General features: G+C 38.0%; 1 protein-coding gene across 2 annotated transcripts in view; it reads right to left on the bottom strand.

Moving 5' to 3' along the window:
• 5PtaseI (inositol polyphosphate-5-phosphatase A) overlaps positions 1–20,816 on the bottom strand; it is a 98,494-nt gene that overhangs the window by 42,349 nt on the left and 35,329 nt on the right. For both annotated transcript variants that reach the window (XM_081734646.1, XM_081734645.1), the window contains exons 12-13: positions 16,221–16,406; positions 2,109–2,174 (exon numbers count right to left, since the gene is read on the bottom strand). In XM_081734646.1, the coding sequence (XP_081590772.1) occupies positions 2,109–2,174; positions 16,221–16,406 (252 nt within the window). The remainder of the gene's footprint in view (positions 1–2,108; positions 2,175–16,220; positions 16,407–20,816) is intronic.

The raw sequence follows: 20,816 nt of genomic DNA on the forward strand, positions 1-20,816 counted from the left end.
TACCACTAAACTTACTCATAGCACGTATTTCGCTCATCTTTACACTTAACTTTACATTCCTTTCACCGTTTCGTGTTCGTGTTGAGTGACAATTTCTACCTACTGCGTTATGCGTGGTTCCACCATCTCTTTTCCGCCCATCTGTATTCCTTGGATGAATTCTTTCCAAAATAATGTCCTCATCGGATGGATTACTTGAAGAAGAGATAACGTAAGGTCCACGTTGATCTGCTGCGGGTGAATGCGAGGTCATCTCTTGTGAACAAGGGAACTCCAAACGATCATTAAGCATGTTGTTGTGATATGCGTTGTCCTTAGTCTGTAACGTCCTAATTTCCTCTTGTAAGGTAGAAATCAATTGAGTATTTGCACGTATTTGGTTAGAATTATCTGAGACCTGAATCTTTTGCTGACGAACAGAAGATTCTATTACTTCCAAATCCTTTTTTACACAATTGACTTCTTGGATTACATGGTTGTAATTATCCTGGCAATCTTCAGATAATCTTTTTAGCTTTTCATCAAACTGTAACGTGATGTCTCTCACCGCCTGGATAACAGATTGTTTCGTCTCTTCTGATTTTTGATCTATTTGTTCCAATCCTCTACTCAATTCTTCTGACTTTCGATCTATGTGCTCTAATCTTCTACTCAATTCTTCATATTGTCTACTTGATTCTTCGGATTTCTGCTGTATCGTCTGTTTTAATTCGTTGGACATCTGAGCCAAATTTTGCTTCATGGCTTCTAAATCGTCTTTTCGGCTTTGTTCCTGTCGCTGTAATGCCATTAAAATTTTGTCTTCTAATGTCAACACTTCGGGTGTAATGGGAGCTATATTTTGCTCGTTATTAACACTGTCAACGGTTTCATTCTCTACTATCTCACCGATCATAATTTTTCTTGTGATTACTCTGCCACTTCTGAGAATAGTTGAGTTCGTATTCATGAACCTTCTTACAGAGGTAAATTCACCCTTACTTTAGACTTCGGGATATGAATTTACAATAATCCCGGGTGAGGTAAACCAAAAATTTTACAACGACTCACCAAAGGTAGTCGTCAACCCTGGTTCGGCTAATAATATAAGTATATCTTTTAGTGGCAATAATCGTTTACACCTTAAAATATCTTCCGTAATTATATTCACTAGTATTATCACCTTTTCTACTGAAATTACAAGTCCATGATACGTATTAGATAATTTATTCGTTGATTCTCTTTTAACGTATATTCACACAAACTGTCTTGCAATCATACATGTTAATTATATATCCATAAACAACTACATAGCAACCAACTATACAATAATAATGTATATTTCTTACATATATTAAAACATTCTTCTTTTGTTATTTTTAGTTAACACTATATCAGGTATAGTGCTTGTGTAGAAGCACTTTCTGCCCAAGATACAAGTAATTATCAACCGATACAAAGTATCTCGTTGTACATTCTTGTGTGTATAGATGTATGTACAGTTTGAATACATTTTTTTTTTCTTTCTTTTCAATTCAGTGTTAACATAATTTTGACTAACCCTGCATATGAATGGCTTTAAAGAACAAATATTGGGCGCCCTTAAATATTAAAAAAAAAAAAAAAAGTTTAAATAATGAATGTGTCCAAGATAAACTAGGTAAGGCAATGTAACTGCATGAAAATAAATGCAAACCATACACCTGCCTGTTCTTGTGTTTCCTTTGCCCAGCAACTATATTATTTGAAACAGAAAATGTGGCCTTTGGAATCTTATACTCTCATTAATAATGGAAGTGACGAAACCATTTGACCCACCCATAAGGTATATTCTATGAAAATCAGAGATTTCCGGAAGAGGATAATCGCTACAAGGCTCCTGAGAACATGTATAGTACCTGAGAAAAACTGTTGAGTATAGTGGTGAACAAGTGAAGCATTTTTCCAATCATAATCCTTTCTATCCACCCTATATTTTCATAACAGTAAACGTTATGGATAATCATTGTGTGTTTCTTCAATAAATTCGTATGAACGAAACTTATGCCAAATAGTTACCGAGTATCTATTATTCAAAATACGTTAACACTTCTTACGTACATAAAACCGTATTTCGGATATATAATTACCTTATGGTCACCCATACAAGTGTCACGTCCTAGTACACCATATTGCACACTATTTTCGTCCGATATCTGAAAACAGAAATAAATTAGGAAATTAGAAAACTATATAAAAATGCAAATGGAGGACATTTGATAACAGAGCTTGTAACAAGTTTCCCGATTGAGAAAAGAAAAAGAAAATCGTCCTTCATTGGTTATAGCTAACAATAATTATACAGGTAACCAAGAAAGTTCTGTCGCTATTTTACCCACCACCTTTGAACATCGATATGTCACCTAAGACGTACCTGGAAGATCAAAAAGAGTCCCCATCAGCATCGACGAGCTTCTGCCAACGTTCTGGAAGGCCATGGACTCCATCGCAGTAGAACTCGGTGGGCCGTGAAACGAAGAAGGTATCAAGTGCATTTCGCACCTCGGTGATTGTCCAAGGAATGGAATAGGTGACAATCGGACGGTGCAATGCACGGGGAGTATGGTGGATGCAATGTTTTCCATCCAAGGCGCAGAATGGTGTCCCGGGTCATCCTAGCCATTAGCGTTGTCCTGTAACAGGAGGAATCTTTTGCGATTCAGGAGTGATGGCTCCAGAGTTTTGAGTTTTTCTTGAACATGGCTCAACTGTTGACAGTACACAGTTGCATTGATGCTCTGACTAGCTGGTAGCAGTTCGCGATGCACGATGCCGCGAGCAGTCCACCAAACACACAGGAGGACCTTCTTCTGGTGCTGTGCTGGTTTCGGCTGTTTTGGAACCGGATCATGGGATGCTAACCAATGATGACGTCGCTGTGGAGTTTCATGTAGGACCTACTTCTTATCACATGTGAACAGCCTGTCTAGAAATGGCTCCTTCCTCAGACGAGACAGCAAAGAAACATAGATTTCTGCTCCCGTTGCCTTCTGGCCCGGAGTCAAATCATGTGGGACCCACCGACCCAACTTGTAGTACTTCCCAAGTTGATGGAGGTGCTGCCGAATGGTTTAACCATTCACACTGAATTGTAGTCCTAGTTCCTCACACGTCTGGTCAGTGTTCGCCTCAATTGCTGCCTGAAGATCTTCATTTTGTACATGTGTTAAGTCTTCCGGCACGTACTGCGTCTTCGAGTGTTTCGTCGCCGTCCTTTAACTTGTTAAACCACCGCTGCACTGTCCGCGTAGTCACGACAACCTCACCAAAGGCCTGGCATATCTTCCGCCCCGCTGCAGCGGCGTTTGACCCCAATTTGAATTTGTACAGTATACATGCCCTTATGACGCTCTGTGGAAGTCCCATGTTCACTCTGTCCTTACGCAAGTTCACGGTGTAACTGAACTGACACAACCAGGTAGTAATGTGGATATACCCACACTAACAACTGACCTTCGCCTTATCTCCATTCGCATTCAACTCACGGTGTGAGGACTAGTGTTGTTAAGAAAAGTTTTTTTTTCTGTGAAGTTCTTTTTCATGTTTTTTTCAAGTCTGTTTTTTTTTCTGGCAACTATTATTTATTGATTTATGTTGCAGATTATTGAAATAATCAACAGAACTTGAGTCGAAGCCCTCGTAACTTACAAATCGTTTGTTTCTTTGAACCTATACGAGCAAAATTGTGTGATTATTCCTTTCGACCCCAGGTCATTTTTGGCGTTTACCTACATTTCCAATTAGTGACTTATTGCTCAAAAACTATTCATTCGATTGATATGGTTAAGGCCTCGTTTTTAAGAAAATGGATGTAGCTATTCTTTGGTGTAAGTTGTATTGCATACTTGCCAACGGGTGGGAAATTATTGAGGGAAATGTAGGGGTGAAAATTTACAAAAATTCCCTAACCGAATTTCAAATTTTTTGTATCTAGCACCACTGCTGCTATATGGGTTCAAGTCACCTAAACAAATCTTTGGTGTGTTGACAAGGTACAGTGAAATCCTGAAGTCGCTGGCTTCCATTCAAAGAGGGAAAGAAAGAATTCTGTCATACACATGAAATTTTGACACCTTTTACGCCTCAGAAGCAAAAATCAAATATGCCTGGGTACAACTTCCCTAATTATCCTATTGAAACTTTTTATGGTGCGTTCTGTAGGACAAAGAGGAAGCTTTCAGGTAGTGGTACGTTTGTTTCAATATAGCCAGTAAGAGGGTAATAATAGAGGGGAAAAGGGAAATTTTCCGAATTTTTCACCTAATAGCGAGAATTAATTGTTTTGGCTGAAAACGCTGCCATTAGACAGACGAAAACTATCTGAAAATAAACCGTAGTGCTCCAAGAATATATCCTACAAGTATCATGGCGATAAATAACAAAGTAAGCATGAAATTTAAAAAAAAAAAAAAAAAAAATCTCATTCTACCTCAGAAATTCACCATTTTCTTACCATTTCCAGAACATGGTTTATTATAAACCTCAACTGTACTTCCCCTAATTATTCTAGTAAAACTTTTTATGATGCGCTGTGTAAACCAAGGATAAGGCTGTTAGACACTGGTACATTTGTTTGAATGTAGCCAACAAGAAGGAAATAATAGAAATAAAAAGGGAATTTTTCCCAAAATTTGCCCCTAAAATCTGGAATTAAAATTTTTTGTAGCTAGCAACACTACTATCAGACACACACAAACTATCTTAAAATAAGCTTTGGTATTCCTCTAATATATCCTACAAGTATTGTGACGATATCTAATAAAGTAAGCATGTCAATAAAAAATATCTCATTCTACCTTTAAAAAAATCACAGTTATCTTTCCAATTAGAGAACAAGGTCCACTGTAAACCTCAACTGTATTTCCCCTAAGTATCCTATTGAAACTTTCTATAGTGCGTTATGTAGAGCAAAGACGAGACTTCCAGATACTGGTACGTTTGTTCCGATATAGCCAACAAGAGGGAAATAATAGAGACAAAACATATAATTTTTCCAAAATTTCCCCCTAAAATCTGGAATTAAAATATTCTGTACCTGGCAATACTGCTACCAAACAGACGCAAACTATGTTAAATTAAACATTGGTACACCACTAATATATCCTACAAGTATTATGGCGATATCTGGGGAACAAAGCTTTTAATTACCAAAAATATATTACGGTAAACAGAAAAGTAAGGGAAAATTAGAAAAATCAAGGGCTACAACCTAAATACGAATTTTACGTGCGCCCCCTAATTACCCCATTGTAACGATCTGTACTTTCGTTTGTTAAGTAAGGACAAATGTTCGATTGGCGTAAGTTGACTTGCACTCGGACGTATAGGCACGGATTTATAAACAAAATTTTTAATTTTTTGCCCAAATATAGAAGAATTTTAATTTCCCTAATTGGCAACACTGCGCGCAGGCCCGTCCAATTGATGTCAACAGTTAGGTATCCATCCGAGGTATTTACCTGGCAAGTCTTAAGGATGTCTTTCTACAACGAAGGAAGCTACAGGGAAAAAAATAAAGGAAATTCGAAATTAGAAAATTCTCAAATTTTTGACTGGGGTGAAATTTGAGAAGGAAATTCGACACCAGAAGAAAAAGAAATTAATATGATAAACTATAGTCCAACCACATTTTGCAAGAATAATATCCCGATATCTTAATTAGTGTCCACACTGGAGCGGATTAAACAAGTGACACACCTGTGTGTTCCACTTTGGCCACCTGGGCCACCGAGTATACATTTGATTACATATTTTTGACTACTAACTCGTGTTGTTGTTGTAGTTATAGTCTCGACTAATAATAATATCGTTGTAAACAATAACTTTATAAGGAAAATTTTTTCTCCTTTTTACATCTTAGTTCCAACACTGTTGGTGAGAAATGTAGGGTGTTTCAAAATAAATTTGGGGGTTTTAAGTCTTCGTAGTACTTATTACATTTTACGTACAATTATAAGCAATGCTTATAATTGTACGTAAAATGTAATAAGTACTACGAAGACTTAAAACCCCCCAAATTTATTTTGAAACACCCTACATTTCTCACCTAACTCAGAAAGATAATTGGATTAATTAAGATATGCTTAAGTGAATCCCAAAGTAAAGTCCGGGTAGGAAAATTTTTGTCCACGAGCTTTCACGTCGAAAATGGCCTGAAACAAGGAGATGCGTTGTCGCCATTATTATTTAACTTTGTGCTGGAATACGCTATAAGGAAAATCAAAGATAGCAACCAGGGCCTAGAGTTGAACGGCATTCATCAGGTGATGGCATATGCTGATGATGTAAATTTAATAGGGGATGATAGGAGAACAGTAGAAATAAATGCAGAGATCTTATTAAATGCTTGCAGGGACATGGGTTTAGAAGTAAATGCAGAGAAAACTAAATACATGGAAGTGCGTCGGGACCGTAATACGGCAAATTGTGGAGGCGTTAAAATATTAAATAATACTTTTGATAAAGTGGATACTTTCAAATATTTAGGATCAATATTAACAGACGAAAATCATATTCACGAAGAAATTAAATGTCGACTAAAGGCAGGGAATTCGTGTTACTATTCGGTTCAAAATCTCTTGTCGTCGCGAATTCTGTCGAAGAATTTGAAGCTTAAAATATATAAAACGATAATCATGCCTGTTGTTCTATATGGTTGCGAAACATGGTCACTTACTCTGAGGGAAGAACATAGACTGAAAGTATTTGAGAACAAGAGCCTGAGAAGAATATTCGGACCCAAGAGGAACGAGAATGGGGAATGGCGGAAACTTCATAACGAGGAACTACATAGTTTATACGGTTTACCCAACATTGTTAGGGTCGTCAAGTCTAGGAGGCTTAGGTGGGCAGGCCATGTAGCTAGAATGGAAGAAAGTAGAAACGCTTTCAAAGTCTTGACTGGAAGACCCATAGGAAAACGACCATTAGGAAGACCTAGGCGCAGATGGGAGGATAATATTAAGATGGATCTCGCAGAGATAGGAATACAAAGTAGAAACTGGATGCAGTTAGCTAAGGATAGAAGTCAGTGGAGAGCTTTTGTGAACGCGGCACTGAACCTCCGGGTTCCATAGGCCATAGAGTTAGTTAGTTAGTTAGTTATTATAAGCAATGCATGAAGTAAAAGAGCACTCACAGTCTTTGCTACAAGTGTTCAATGTGAGATTCATTCATCACACGGCACACATCTAGTCGATAAGCGAGAAAGTCCCATAAACTTTCCGCCATATGGCACAAAACACATTCAATTTAGGGGAGTTTCGTTTCAATTGTACCATCTCCTGAGGATTTGCTGACGGTCAGATGCAAACATTATGAGTGTTCACATTAGCTCTTAGGTGAAAAGTCGATTTATCACTGAAGACGACACGATCCAGAAAATCTTCATTGTTATGCAGGAATATTTCACTTGCGAAATTGGCGCGTAAACCGTAGTCTGTAGGCTTTAGACCTGTAGCAACTGCAAACAATAAAGACGTAGCATCTCCTTCATAGGCGCCGACTTGGGGGGGGGCAGGACACTTTAGCCCCCCCAATATTTAGAGGTGGGGTCCTCGCCCTCCAATATAATCCGGCCGAGGAAGAATTAACAAAGAGGAGCAAGAATTTCTGTTGTAAACTTCGTCATTTCTTTAATTCAACGTTAGGAATAGCCTTCTAGGAATGGGTACGAGTCGAGCTAAAACTCGACTCGACTCGAATTCGAATCGAGTTCCGAGTCGAGTGAAACGTAATTTTCTTGAGTCGAGTTCCGAACCGAGTCGCTGTTTTTTTTAGGTCGAGTTTCAAGTTGAGTCGAGTTTGATAAATGGCTCGCTCGTTCAGCTCGTTTTAACTCGTTTTAAAATCATGGCATGATTAGACTGGAAAGCGAAAGCCATGAGAAATGTAAGCGATAAAGTGGAATCCTTGTAGTATTGTTCACGAGAGGGGACACTGCTTGTATCTCGTTTCGTCTCGATAACGAGACGACAAAGGATTTTATAGCGAGGCCTCAAATGTCGTTAGCACCAATTTAAGTATGTACTTTAGTTCTTACCATCAAGGCTGAGACCTGCACGGTCGAATTTTTTAGCCCAAACAGAAGCTCAATCCGGGTAGTGATGTAAACTTGCTCGGCTCAGTTCAACGGAGCGAAATGCTCGAGCCGGCATGGTTGGAGTGAGCCATCGATTCGCCCCAACTGAGCTATCAGCTCTGTTCGTCTCGGTTTCGGTCATCGGCTTAGATCGGCTCACCCAGGCCGACAACCCTAAGCCCAAGCCGAGCAGTTTTGAACATGTTTGGTCAGCGCCCTATAACTTTTAGCAATATTTGGTCTTAGCCAAATCCTTGCTTCTCCGGAACTCAAATCCAGAATCTCGTGAACGATGGCCATGCCTCCTAGACTTCACGACTACCGAAGTCGGCAGTCAATTAGTTTTTAGTATTCAGATAGAAATCACCTATCTTTCATGTTTATACACGGTGTTGTTATAATAATAATAATAATAATAATAATAATAATAATAATAATAATAATAATAATAATAATAATAATAATAATAAGAAGAAGAAGAAGAAGAAGAAGAAGAAGAAGAAGTTGTAGTAACAGTAGTATTATTGATAATAATTACACTGTCTATGTAGGAGAGTTGAAGAGAGTACTTGAAAGTACATAAAATTTAGCTCCATTTGGCTCGTTCTGGCTCGACTCGACTCGAAACTCGACCTGAATTCAAGTTGAGTTGGAGAAATTTTTCGAGCCGAGCTTAAATATGTCTGTTTCGAGTCGAGTCGAGTTTCAAAGAAAACTCGCTCGAAGTCGCTCGTGGCCAACCCTACAGCCTTCTTATTCGATAGAAAAGGCGGTTTTCAGACTGGTGTTGAATAGAGCACTGAAGCTTCAACCAACACTCTGGCAACACTGACCTGACAAGTGAAGATCAATGCAGTGTGAATTTTGCAGCGGAGTAGCGGATCGAGATTTGGGGGGAGGGGGCCTTCATGAAGCAGTTAATTGAAAACGGTTGAATAGGATGATGATATATTTACTCATTGCTTGGACCCCCCAATATTTTCTTCAAGTCGGCGCCTATGGTCTCCTTAATATTCTTCACACAGACGGTTGCACTGTACAGGTTCAGTCTTTATTAAAACACAAAAAGCTTTCTGCTCTCTAGTCTCCATCTTTGCTATTTGCTCTTTCTAACGGCAGACAGAAGAAACAATGCATGCACATGCGTGCGTACAAAACTGTTTGAGTTGCTCTTTCATTTGATATAATATTTATAATTGTAAGTTAATTGTAATAGATACTACAAAGTTTCAAAGCCCTAATATTCATTTTGAAACACCCTGCATTACTTCAAATTGAGTCATCCTATATTCAGGTTCTAGTCAATTTGTCACCTCGTGCAATGGCATAATTTGCCGCCTCCCCCTTTCTCCAGAAAGAACAAATCTTAGAAGTCATGATTTTAAGTATGCTTCTCCAGCATGAACAACAAAGGTCGCACTCAGAAAGGCTTAAATACTTACTAAAAATGCAATTCCGTTGTGTCTGTTTTTTTTTCTTTAAATGTTAATCTATTATGATAGTGAAAGATAAAGCAAACACACCTGCAGAGGAAAGATGGTAATCCTTTTTATAGAATTCACTATCGAGCTTCAATCTTAATGTATCAGTTTGCAATTCCAGTGCAACTAGCTCTTTTATCTTTATTTCTTGATTTATCTTCTACATCTTCTAACATTTTTTTTTTTTTAAAAAAAAACTTGTTTCTATCTTCAATGATAAGGAACTTGCTTCTGACAAAAACAAGACTACTTTCATATCAAAACTGTGATATCTTACTAAATGGAACAGATATTCCCTACTATTCGAGAATTGAATTCTTGCATTTGACAACAATCAAGCAATTTGTGCTCGGATTTATTCGACCATTTGCTTTAGCATTGTCCATGTGGCCTTAAACTAATGCAACCTAAACATAATTTATGAATGTTGTATTCAAATAGAAGGTCAGCTTAGTAAATGTAACTACCATCATCATGAAGTCTGTTTCCAACAAGAAATATTTAATTTAAATAATATACTTATGACAGATTTTGCCGGACCATCCAAGCTTGCCGTTCCACGCAAATGCACGTGTTGCATATATACAGTGGCGTATATAGGGGGGCTTCCGGGCTTAAGCCCGCCCGAAATCTTACTATAGTAAAGTATATGAAATATCTTGCAGAATTTTCACATTTTCAGGCAAACCCCCCCGAAAGTTAGCAAAGCCCCTCTCGAAACAAAATCGTAAATACGCCACTGCATATATGGTAGAGCCGGCTCTGCATATCATATATATCTAGTCGACAAATTATTTACATATGGCATTTAGAAAAATACTACTAGGCAAATTAGTATTAGTTTTTACCTTTAGACAAGTTATTGGAATTTTATACTGTTCGTGACATTATTTTCGTACTTATTAAAGGCCTGCATTCACGAAAAAACAAAATTTCATTTCTACTTTTATTTCTTAGTTGATATTGATGAAAACTGCTGAAACCCGAATTGTTAATAGGTATGGTATTCATATAAATTGTAAAATATTTGTAGCGTATCAGTATCTAGCGTTTAATTTATGTTGCATTTTACGGTGATTACACCTAAATAAAAATATTTCATACTTAAATAGACGTAAGATGCATTACAAATGACTATTTGAAAAAAAAAACGAAATTTAGAAAAAAAAACGAGGCAATGTTTTTTTTTCTAAAAAAACGTACATTTCTGAAAAAATACGAACCGTTTTTTTTCTATTTACAACACTAGTGAGGACCAATGGAACACAGACCTCCATAAAAACGACAGAACTTCCTTGGTTACCTTTATAAAAGTACATGATGAATATACTTAACATTTAAACACGTTGTATCTCTAAAATCTTTTAACAAGGAGCATTCGCGAAGTGCCTTATCGAGTATTTATCTCATCTTTTGTACACAGGCATAAATTACTCACTAGATAACAGGAAGATAAATTTTACCTGCTCATACTGACTCTTGCTACTGACAAGCAGTTCAAGGTAATCCATCCATGCAGCAGAATAATGTTTAGTAGTATAATGGAAAGCTATTGTATCTGACTCCATACTGTTGTTTTACGTTTGTGGGTATATTTTGTGACCTGTAATTAGTGATTCCTTGATATTAGGTACTGTGTTGTTATCTAGTAAAATGAAAATCCACGCAAATACGGTGCTGGAGGTTTTACGCCAGATTGAATTGCTTTCTTCGTCACATGAAATATATGAGAGGGAGAGAGAGATTGCAAATACTATTTTCAGTTTGTTCATGAAACTCCCAGACGCCACTATCGCTGAAATCCTGAAGAATGAAGAATTGGTGCAAATGCCTTCCGAGGAAACTATTGATGTCGAGCTAAATTATGAGTCTTTCAATGACCACCAACTAAAGATTAAGTTCCTTTCAATTATGTCAAGAACGTATAGGTCGACAGAGCAGTGGGCGGATCGTGGCCACAAGTGAAACTAACATCAAAACATCCCTTGCCAGCAGGGTTACCAACTGCACAATATGTTGCAACAATCCGCGTTCCAAGTAAAATACTATCCACGCATTTTTGTTTGATCGAATGTCGTGTGAAATGTACAAAAAGTTTGAAATATTATTCATTACATTACTCACTTAACAATGTTGTGCAATATTGTTTAATGCTGTGTTTAGAGAGAATTTGATAAATTTAGTCGGATGACTGTAATTGATTGACAATTGGATTTTTCGCCACTCATATGACATGATAAGACATTCTAACATTACGAAAAGTATGACAAGAAGTTATCAGGTGTTTCTAGTTCACCGAAATCTGCGGATGCATGCATTCACCTTACTACCTCAACATTCCCTTTAACCTCTGCTTCATGTCTTATCTACCGCAGATATCTCCTTTGTTTCGGGCAAAGAACCAGAAAGGAAAGCAAAATCAGTCCGCATTCTCACTTGCTTCAATGTTGAAAATCATAGAAAAATCTGAGTAGTTTACAAAAATGATACACTGCAGAATAACATTACGCTTGTGTTGGACATAAACATTTTTCGAACGCTACTTATTTAAAAGAAATTAATTACAATTCATTACGGCAACATACAGCTAGCGGCGAAGTAAATTCTTACGATGCCCTCAGCAAGAAATCTGTGGGCAAGAAAAGTTTGTAACGCCTGTGTGTTTTTAAACAGCTAATAATAATAATAATAATAATAATAATAATAATAATAATAATAATAATAATAATAATAATAATAATAATAATAATAATAATTAGTTCTCGAAATCAATTAATCTCAACGATGTTATTAGTGCTAAACAAATGAAAGATTTGTTTGCTTTCATTATTGCAGCATTAAAGTAAGCTCACCACCTGTCGCCTATGTTAGTGGCCAATATTACAAGAGTAGATAAGTTTGTTTCAAACCACCATTATGTAATATTTAATATAAACAAATCCGAATTCATAACTGTTTATGTTTACATTATTAATCACTGAAGTGATGGGTTTTTATAAAAGTCAGTGTCAAATTGTATTTAGGCTCATTGATCTTTCTGAGGCCTCTGAAAGCACGAGGCCCTGGATAATCGCCCACCGCTTGCGACGCCACTAACAGAACAAATGCATCATAACTCTTAAAATAATAATAATAATAATAATAATAATAATAATAATAATAATAATAATAATAAATTATTTTCAAATGGTCATGCCGTCTTGTTTAATATTAGGAGAAAGCAGAAGTTTTTATTATTTCTGAAATAATCATTCTTTCTGTTGTTCGTATGCCGATCGTTTGAGGAAGATAAGATACCGAGCACTAAAGACATGTATTATCTGTTATCGATACTGCCTCTCCTCGATTACTTTCTAGTTTTGTCTCTACAGGGGTTGTTCAGCCTACGTTTGTCCGATTTCGTTCCTTCCACCTCCCGGGCAGAATGGACTCACCCGACCTGGCTCGTAACGTCCTGCAGTGTTGTGCAGTGGCTTCCTGGGAACGGAGTTGTTTTTCCACGCGGACGACAATAACACACAAAACAGGACCATTGTTGTGAGTGTTGTGTTAAATGTGTTTCCACGTGTGTGGGTTTCCGCTCTGTGACCAAAATACCGCCCAAACTAGACCGGTTTTGGAAAGCTATGTTACGGCTCTTTATGACGCCCACTTTAGTGTTTCTGTCATTAGAAAACAGTGCAAGAAGAATGATTGCAACATCAGTTTAAGTGGTATAAAAAATATTAAAAGGTACAAGGGCAACGAAGCTCAGCTCTACCATTTGGATCACCAACGAAGTTGCCTAGGAAGCGGGATTGCACCAAGGCCACCTCCACCATGCAGAGGAAACTTCACAAAATGGCAATGCAAGAAAATCCGCCAACACAAAGGTGTATGGCTAATCGTCTTGACGTGTTTTTGGGGACTGTGAGCCGGACGTTACACCATCAACTCAAGCTGGAAAGGGTCATGAAAGCTCGCGGCCATCTTCTCACGGATGCCCACCAAAAGGAACGATAGTGTAACGCCCGGAAGCTGTACGAACGGCATCTGGCAAAACAAAGATGGATGTACGTCGTAACGCTCGATGAAGCATGGATTTACCTTTCCGACTGCGGCAAACCGAGAGCCATCATGTACCGAGAGAAAGGCGCCAAGAACTTCAGGAGGTGGGTCCATGTCTGAAAAGAATTCTTCCCAAAATGGTTCATGTTCGTTACTGGCTACTGTTATCGAGGTAAACTGAAGATTCGTAGGGTGGCGAAGAACTGCAAAGTAAATTCGAAGAATTTTCAGGAGCAGATCATGCGGCCGATCTACGAGCATGAGATTCCAACAATGTACGGAAATGACGCCAATCTGGTGCGCATTCACATGGACAAGGCCTCATCACATACCTCACGATCGTCCTGCGCATTCTACAGGGAGGTGGAGGAGACAAGTGGTGTACAGGTGATACCTTTCAATGAGGTACCTGTTAAATCTCCAGATGCAAGTCCTATGGACTATTGTGGATTTGGATTGCTGAAGTGGACTTTGGGAAACGGCGTGTGACAACTGTGGAAGAACTTCGGAAAGCTGTGCAAAGGGAATGGGACAAGATTCCCCTTCCAGTTCTTCAGAGAAGCCTATTACAGTGGAAATTACGCTGTCGGGCTATTGTTAGGAACCAAGGGAAACACATCGAGCACTTACGGGCCTGGCGCCATGGATTCTTCTAAATTTTTAGGTAAGTCGAAATTGGCCAAATGTAGACTGAACCTCTGTAGCACATTTAGCTTTCTAACTTTTTAAGCCGTTGGTAACTGTAAAAACACCGTCTGCTACATTGTAAACAAACGATACTAGCGACCTCAGGAAAAGCGCTTGGTGGTACTATAAAGCTAAAAACAAAATAGGGTCATAGAAAATAATCAGGCATAACTTTAGAAGGGTCAAGGACAGCAATTATCAGAGATATTACGAACATGAAACAAATCGCGTGAAAGTAAGCAGCATTTTGGACTATATGTAATCTTTAAGAGACTACGGCTAACCTAACCTAATAGCTGTGCATGATACTGATATGAGGCAATGGACATGTACAGAAGCTAGAGAGCTTGGATTGCCTGATTTCAAAGCTGGATCCACCTTGGTTTGGGATTTCCAAAGCAATTCACACGATTGTTAGTCGCAAAAGTTACGCATTTTATACTTACAAGCATGTTCAATCGCAAGAAGAAACAGAGAACTCTGCGACAGCATTTGATATCGAATTCACTGACAAGATCGTCCCTAATTATTCAACAGCTGAAGTTATGAATACCGATCAATCTGGACTTAATTAACATTTAGAGCTCAACTTCCTTCCATTCATTATTATATCAGTACCTAGCTAGATCGAACCTTAGAAATATGTACACCTACCCCTATGGGCAGCTAAATTGGTACAATAAGCATTAACTACACCTGAACTTTACACTGTATTTAATTTTATATCAATATCAGCCAGGCACTTGGTGAATGTTCCTTGTAAGTAGTCACTGATTTTCAATCTTTCTCTGCTTTTTAAATAAAATGCATTTCAAATATGCACATAGACCAAAAGTGTTATTATCAGATGAAAAAGAATACTGTTTCCATGTTAGAATTTCTTGTCGTTTTTTCTTTTCAGAATTTTAACCCATCTGTTCAATGTAACCACTGATAATTAATTGGAAAAAAAAAAAAGAAAAAAGAAAGAAAAATTTGTTTTTTGGATCAAAAGATCCAATAAATTTCAATCAAATATTTTCTTGTACGCCATATATCTGGAGAACTACATATATTGTAGCCAAACCCAGACTATCACTTAACTCGTATGATGTGCTTATTCCGTAGAAAATGCAAAAACTCGATTTAGGGGCCGTTCAAAAATTTTGTGGCTCCTGATCCAGAAACTAATTATTGACCAAGATCGCAATCTTTTGATTTTTTTAAAAATCATTCTTAAAATTCTTATTTTATTTCTACACTGGAAAAATCAGTAATAAAATATATGGGTAAGAAATGGGGAAACTTTTTTTTTATTTCCATATTTTGACCTAAATGCAACTTTTACGAAAATTATATTAAACGATACTTTTCAATTAGTTGTTAAGATGAAGGGAAATGTACGACGAAGTTTTATCCCGGAACGTTAATAATTAAGTAAATAAATAAATGAACAAAAAAATGTAAAATATGACCAGAGGACATTTGACATTAGGCCAAAACTCAAAGCACTAAGCGTTATAATAAGAGATGCTTCTATATTGTGTGATGTATCGAAATGCAACACTAGTCAGTTTTCGACATCGCCAGATCTCAGAGGTCATGATTTCTTCCCCTAGAGCTTCCTAAAGGTTACTATACACAGGAATAAAACAAGAACGTTAGCTTCTGCTAAAACGCGGTAATTGCCAATGTCATACACTGAACTTGCAGAAACTTATGGAACGCGTGATTTCTCGAATTCACTACTGTCGTATAATGGTGACCACTGATTCCTTGAATGATTCGAGTGTTTAAAGGGACGTTGTAACAAACATATGAGATCTAATGAACAACATAGTTAAGGTTTCTATTTTAGGGTCACTTTAACTTAAATCAGACAATGCTAATCTTATACACACTAAGTAACAAAGTATAACTGCACTTACATTATTGACTAGAGATTTTGCTGTATGACTAAGAACAACTCTATCACACCACGACGGACATCGAGTCTGCATATAATGCCGGGCTCCTTTCTCGTCCTCTTCGAAAGGGTAACTTGGAGGGAAAGAAATAGCAAACTCAAACAGTCTATTCTGGAATGGTTCAAGTTCTCGATCAAACTCCTTCAGCTACAGAGACCAAAAAGAAAATTAAAAAGAAGACAATACAGATAATATTATAAGATTTGTCTTTGCATTAGTTAATATTTAGGAAAAAGTAACAATCAACATCTCTTGTATACTCTTGTTTAAAAAAAAAAAACTGTTCATCTGCAAAATTTCCGGAATTCTTATACATATACTATGTGATCAAAAGTATCCGGACACCTGACTGAAAATGACTTACAAGTTCGTGGCGCCCTCCATCGGTACTGCTCGAATTCAATATGGTGTTGGCCCACCCTTAGACTTGATGACAGCTTACACTCTCGCAGGCATACTTTCAATCAGGTGCTGGAAGGTTTCTTGGGGAATGGCAGCCCATTCTTCATGGAGTGCTGAACTGAGAAGAGGTATCGATGCAGGTCGGTGAGGCCTGGCACGAAGTCGGCGTTCCAAAACATCCCAAAGGTGTTCTATAGGATTCAAGTCAGGATTCTGTGCAGGCCAGTCCATTACAGGGATGTTATGGTCGTGTAACCACTCCGCCACAAGCCGTGCAGTATGAACAGGTGCTCGATCGTGTTGAAAGATGCAATCGCCATCCCCGAATTGCTCTTCAACAGTGGGAAGCAAGAAGGTGCATAAAACATCAATGTAGGCCCGTGCTGTGAGAGTGCCACGCAAAACAACAAGGGGTGCAAGCCCCCTCCAAGAAAAACACGACCACACCATAACACTACCACCTCCGACTTTTACTGTTGGCCTACACACGCTGACAGATAACGTTCACCGGGCATTCGCCATACCCACACCCTGCCATCGGATCGCCACAATGTGTACCATGATTCGTCACTCCGCACAACGTTTTTACACTGTTCAATCATCCAATGTTTACGCGCCTTACACCAAGCAAGGCGTCGTTTGGCATTTACCTACGTGATGTGTGGCTTATGAGCAGCCGCTCAACCATGAAATCCAAGTTTTCTCACCTCACGGCTAACTGTCATAGTACTTGGAGTGGGTCCTGATGCAGTTTGGAATTCCTGTGTGGTCTGGATAGATGTCTGCCTATTACATATTACGACCCTCTTTAATTGTCGACGGTCTCTGTCAGTCAACAGACGAGGTCGGCCGGTATGCTTTTGTGCTGTACGTGTCCCTTCACGTTTCCACTTCACTATCACATCAGACACAGTGGACCTAGGGATGTGGAAATCTCGCGTACAGCCTTCTAACACAAGTGACACCCGATCACCTGACCACGTTCGAAGTCCGAGAGTTCCGCGGAGCGCCCCATTCTGCTTTCTTACGATGTCTAATGACTACTGAGGTCGCTGATAGTGAGTATCTGGCAGTAGGTGGCAGCACAATGCACCTAATATGAAAAACGTATGTTTTTTGGGGTGTCCGGATACTTTTGATCACATAGTGTAGGTGAAATTAAAGCAAACATATATGAATCTTGTTCGGCTAACTGTGACCTCTATTTCACACTTAAATATTAGTATCCTACAAACATTTGTAAGAACATAATCTTCTTTTAGAGTCCAATTTATTAAAAAAAAATCTCTAATTGGTATATTTTTTCTAGTTCAATTCCGCCAATCTACAAAACATAAAAACGCGTTTCATTCATTAAGTATTTGTCTAGTATGAATCAAACGGACCCGAAAACTACATATTCAAAAAGTAGGTTAAATTCCAAGAAAAAAAAGTTTTATTTAGTAACGGATATAATAATATCCGTATCAATTCTCTGCTGTTCCCATCAATTTTCAATTGACCATACAGAAAGTCCATCAGGGCATTCTAAGAAGTAAGAAGTGTTGCATGTGGATTACCCATAGCTACTGAAGAAAACGACCATTAGGAAGACCTAGGCGCAGATGGGACGACAATATTAACATGGATCTTACAGAAACAGGAATACAAAGTAGAAACTGGATCCAGCTCGCTAAGGACAGAAGTCAATAGAGAGTTTTCGTGAACGTGGGACTGAACCTCCATAGTTAGTTCGGCGTTGTAAATTAATAAAATGTTTAATTTACAACTAATAATAGGTACACGATTATTGTGAAAACATACTTATGCATGCGTTATAAAATATCAAAATATAATACTACGTTATCGATAAATACTGCTGCATTGTAAACATTTTATCCAATACTAGCATCGATCACCCACTTCGCTGAGTTAAAATTAAAAAAATTAAATAAATAAATACATGCACAACTCCCTATCTCATGTTTGATACCCGTGAAATATACTGTTTTTAGTGGTATGGATTTAAACGGCATCGGAAGTATCACTGTTCATCTCAGCGACCCCAAAAACTATGAATTCGACACTAATATCCATATTTTCGATCATTTTTATGTATCTCCCCCTTTCTTGTCCCCAAAACTGCATGACTGAATTTGGATTAAACGGCATCGTAAGTTTCACTGCTATTTCAGCAACCCCAAAAATTACAGATTAGACACTAATATCGGTTATTTCGATCATTTTTAAATGTCCCTCCCCCTCCCCTACGTTGCACCGTCAAAGTGATATGATAAAACCCATTCCAGGCCCGAACCTCATCAATGTTAAAAATTTGATCGAGATCGATTAGGTGGTTCAAGAGTTATTTATTTTGACATATACCTCTCCCTCCCCTAAGTTCTACCGTCAAAGTAAAATTATAAAAAAAATTCCCAGTCCCGAACCTCATCCATGTTGAAAATTTTATTGAGATCGGTCGGGTATTTCAGGAGATTAAGAGTCACAGTCACTTTCAATTTTATAATATAGATAACCTGCGGTAAACACACTCAGGGGTTCAACATACGCCGCTGCCTGGACGTCAGTGTGGGCTTTGCCACAGACTGTAGAGCTTCTCCTGACTTCGACCACGATAACTTTTGCACATTGTTGTAGGTTATCCACTTTTCATCACTCCTGATCAACTGTTTCAGAAATGGCTTGAGTTCGTTAAGTTTCGGTAGAGATTCGCAGATAGAAATTTGAGTGAATAAATGTTTCTGAGTCAGATCATATGTCACCTAAACGTCGAGCTTCTTTTTGTAGCCAATTTTCTCCAAATGATGTAACATTGTTCGGCGATGGATGTTTAGGTCATTGTCATTACTCTTTAAATGCCGGTTTTGCTTGATTTCTGACAAAATTTCATCCACTTTTGCAGTGATTGGTCGCCCACTGCGAAGAACAGCTTGGACATCAAAATTTCCAGAATGAAGGGGACTGAACAATCTTTTGGTTGTTGCTTTTATAAAAAGTTATTATGCCTATAAACAGCAAAAATTTCTTCACGGGCCTGTACAGTATTTACGTCTTTATGGAAATAAAATTATAAAATGAAGCACAGCTTTGTGCAGCAAGTTTACTCATGTCACGGCGCAATATCTTACATCTGATTAAAAGAATTTCAACATTTTTTGCATATATACTAGCTCAACCAGAGCACTCAACACAACACATCATTCACACATGAGCATTAATCCCCTTGTCATTCCTAACAACACCTGCAAATGTCCCTTTACTCACACAAGTGAAAGACGTCTTGATAGAACTCGGCACCGGGTGCCATAACGGAGAGATTTTTTCGATTACGTTTTTCAATATCTCGCACTATTTTCAAGATTGAGCCTACTTCCGGTTGAAGTTTCTAATTCATGTATGACCAGTGTTTTCTTTCTTCTTGCATACAGTATGTAATAAGCAAATACATTACACACGCAATTAATTATAATGTCAGTGATATACGGTGTTCATTGGGCAAAACACTCCAAAAAATAAAGATTCATTTTAGACTGGAGAAATGGTTATCCTTCGTTTTTCATTATCATTTGGTCACGAAACAAACACCGGAGAGTTATACAACCCCTATATACAAATATGTGGTGTTGGAATGTATAACTCCAAGGATATGGTGTTTTAGTTTTTAAAATATCAACATTTCTATTGTACCCCTAAAAAATGTAATAAAGAAAGAACAGCCACTTTTTTTAAAAAAAAAATATTCAATTAGAACTGAAGAGTCTACACAAAATTTGCAACCGATCAGTGAAAAACGGCATCTTTCAAGAGCCTATGGTTCCCGAAAACACACTCTCCAAAGAATTGGCCACAAACATATAAACTTTTCTTAACCACAAACATATAAACCTAGCATTTTAATATATAGATACTAGCAAGGACGCCGATTTCTCTGTAAATTTGGGGGGGCCCATTCAGATGCAGAAGGTATATATATGAGGATTTTAAGACAAATTGCATTTAAATTATGCCAAATATTGTATATTCATAAATACAATAGGGGGCCCCACATGAGCTTTGCCCCCCCCCCCCCCAGGATCGGCGCTCTTGGATACTAGCGTCAAGTGTCAGTTGTCGAATGGTATTACACCTGACCCGCTGTGACTCATATATTCTGGT

Source organism: Thermobia domestica, chromosome 12, assembly GCF_964235325.1.
Source record: "Thermobia domestica chromosome 12, izTheDome1.hap1.1, whole genome shotgun sequence".
Taxonomy (NCBI): Eukaryota; Metazoa; Arthropoda; class Insecta; order Zygentoma; family Lepismatidae; genus Thermobia; species Thermobia domestica.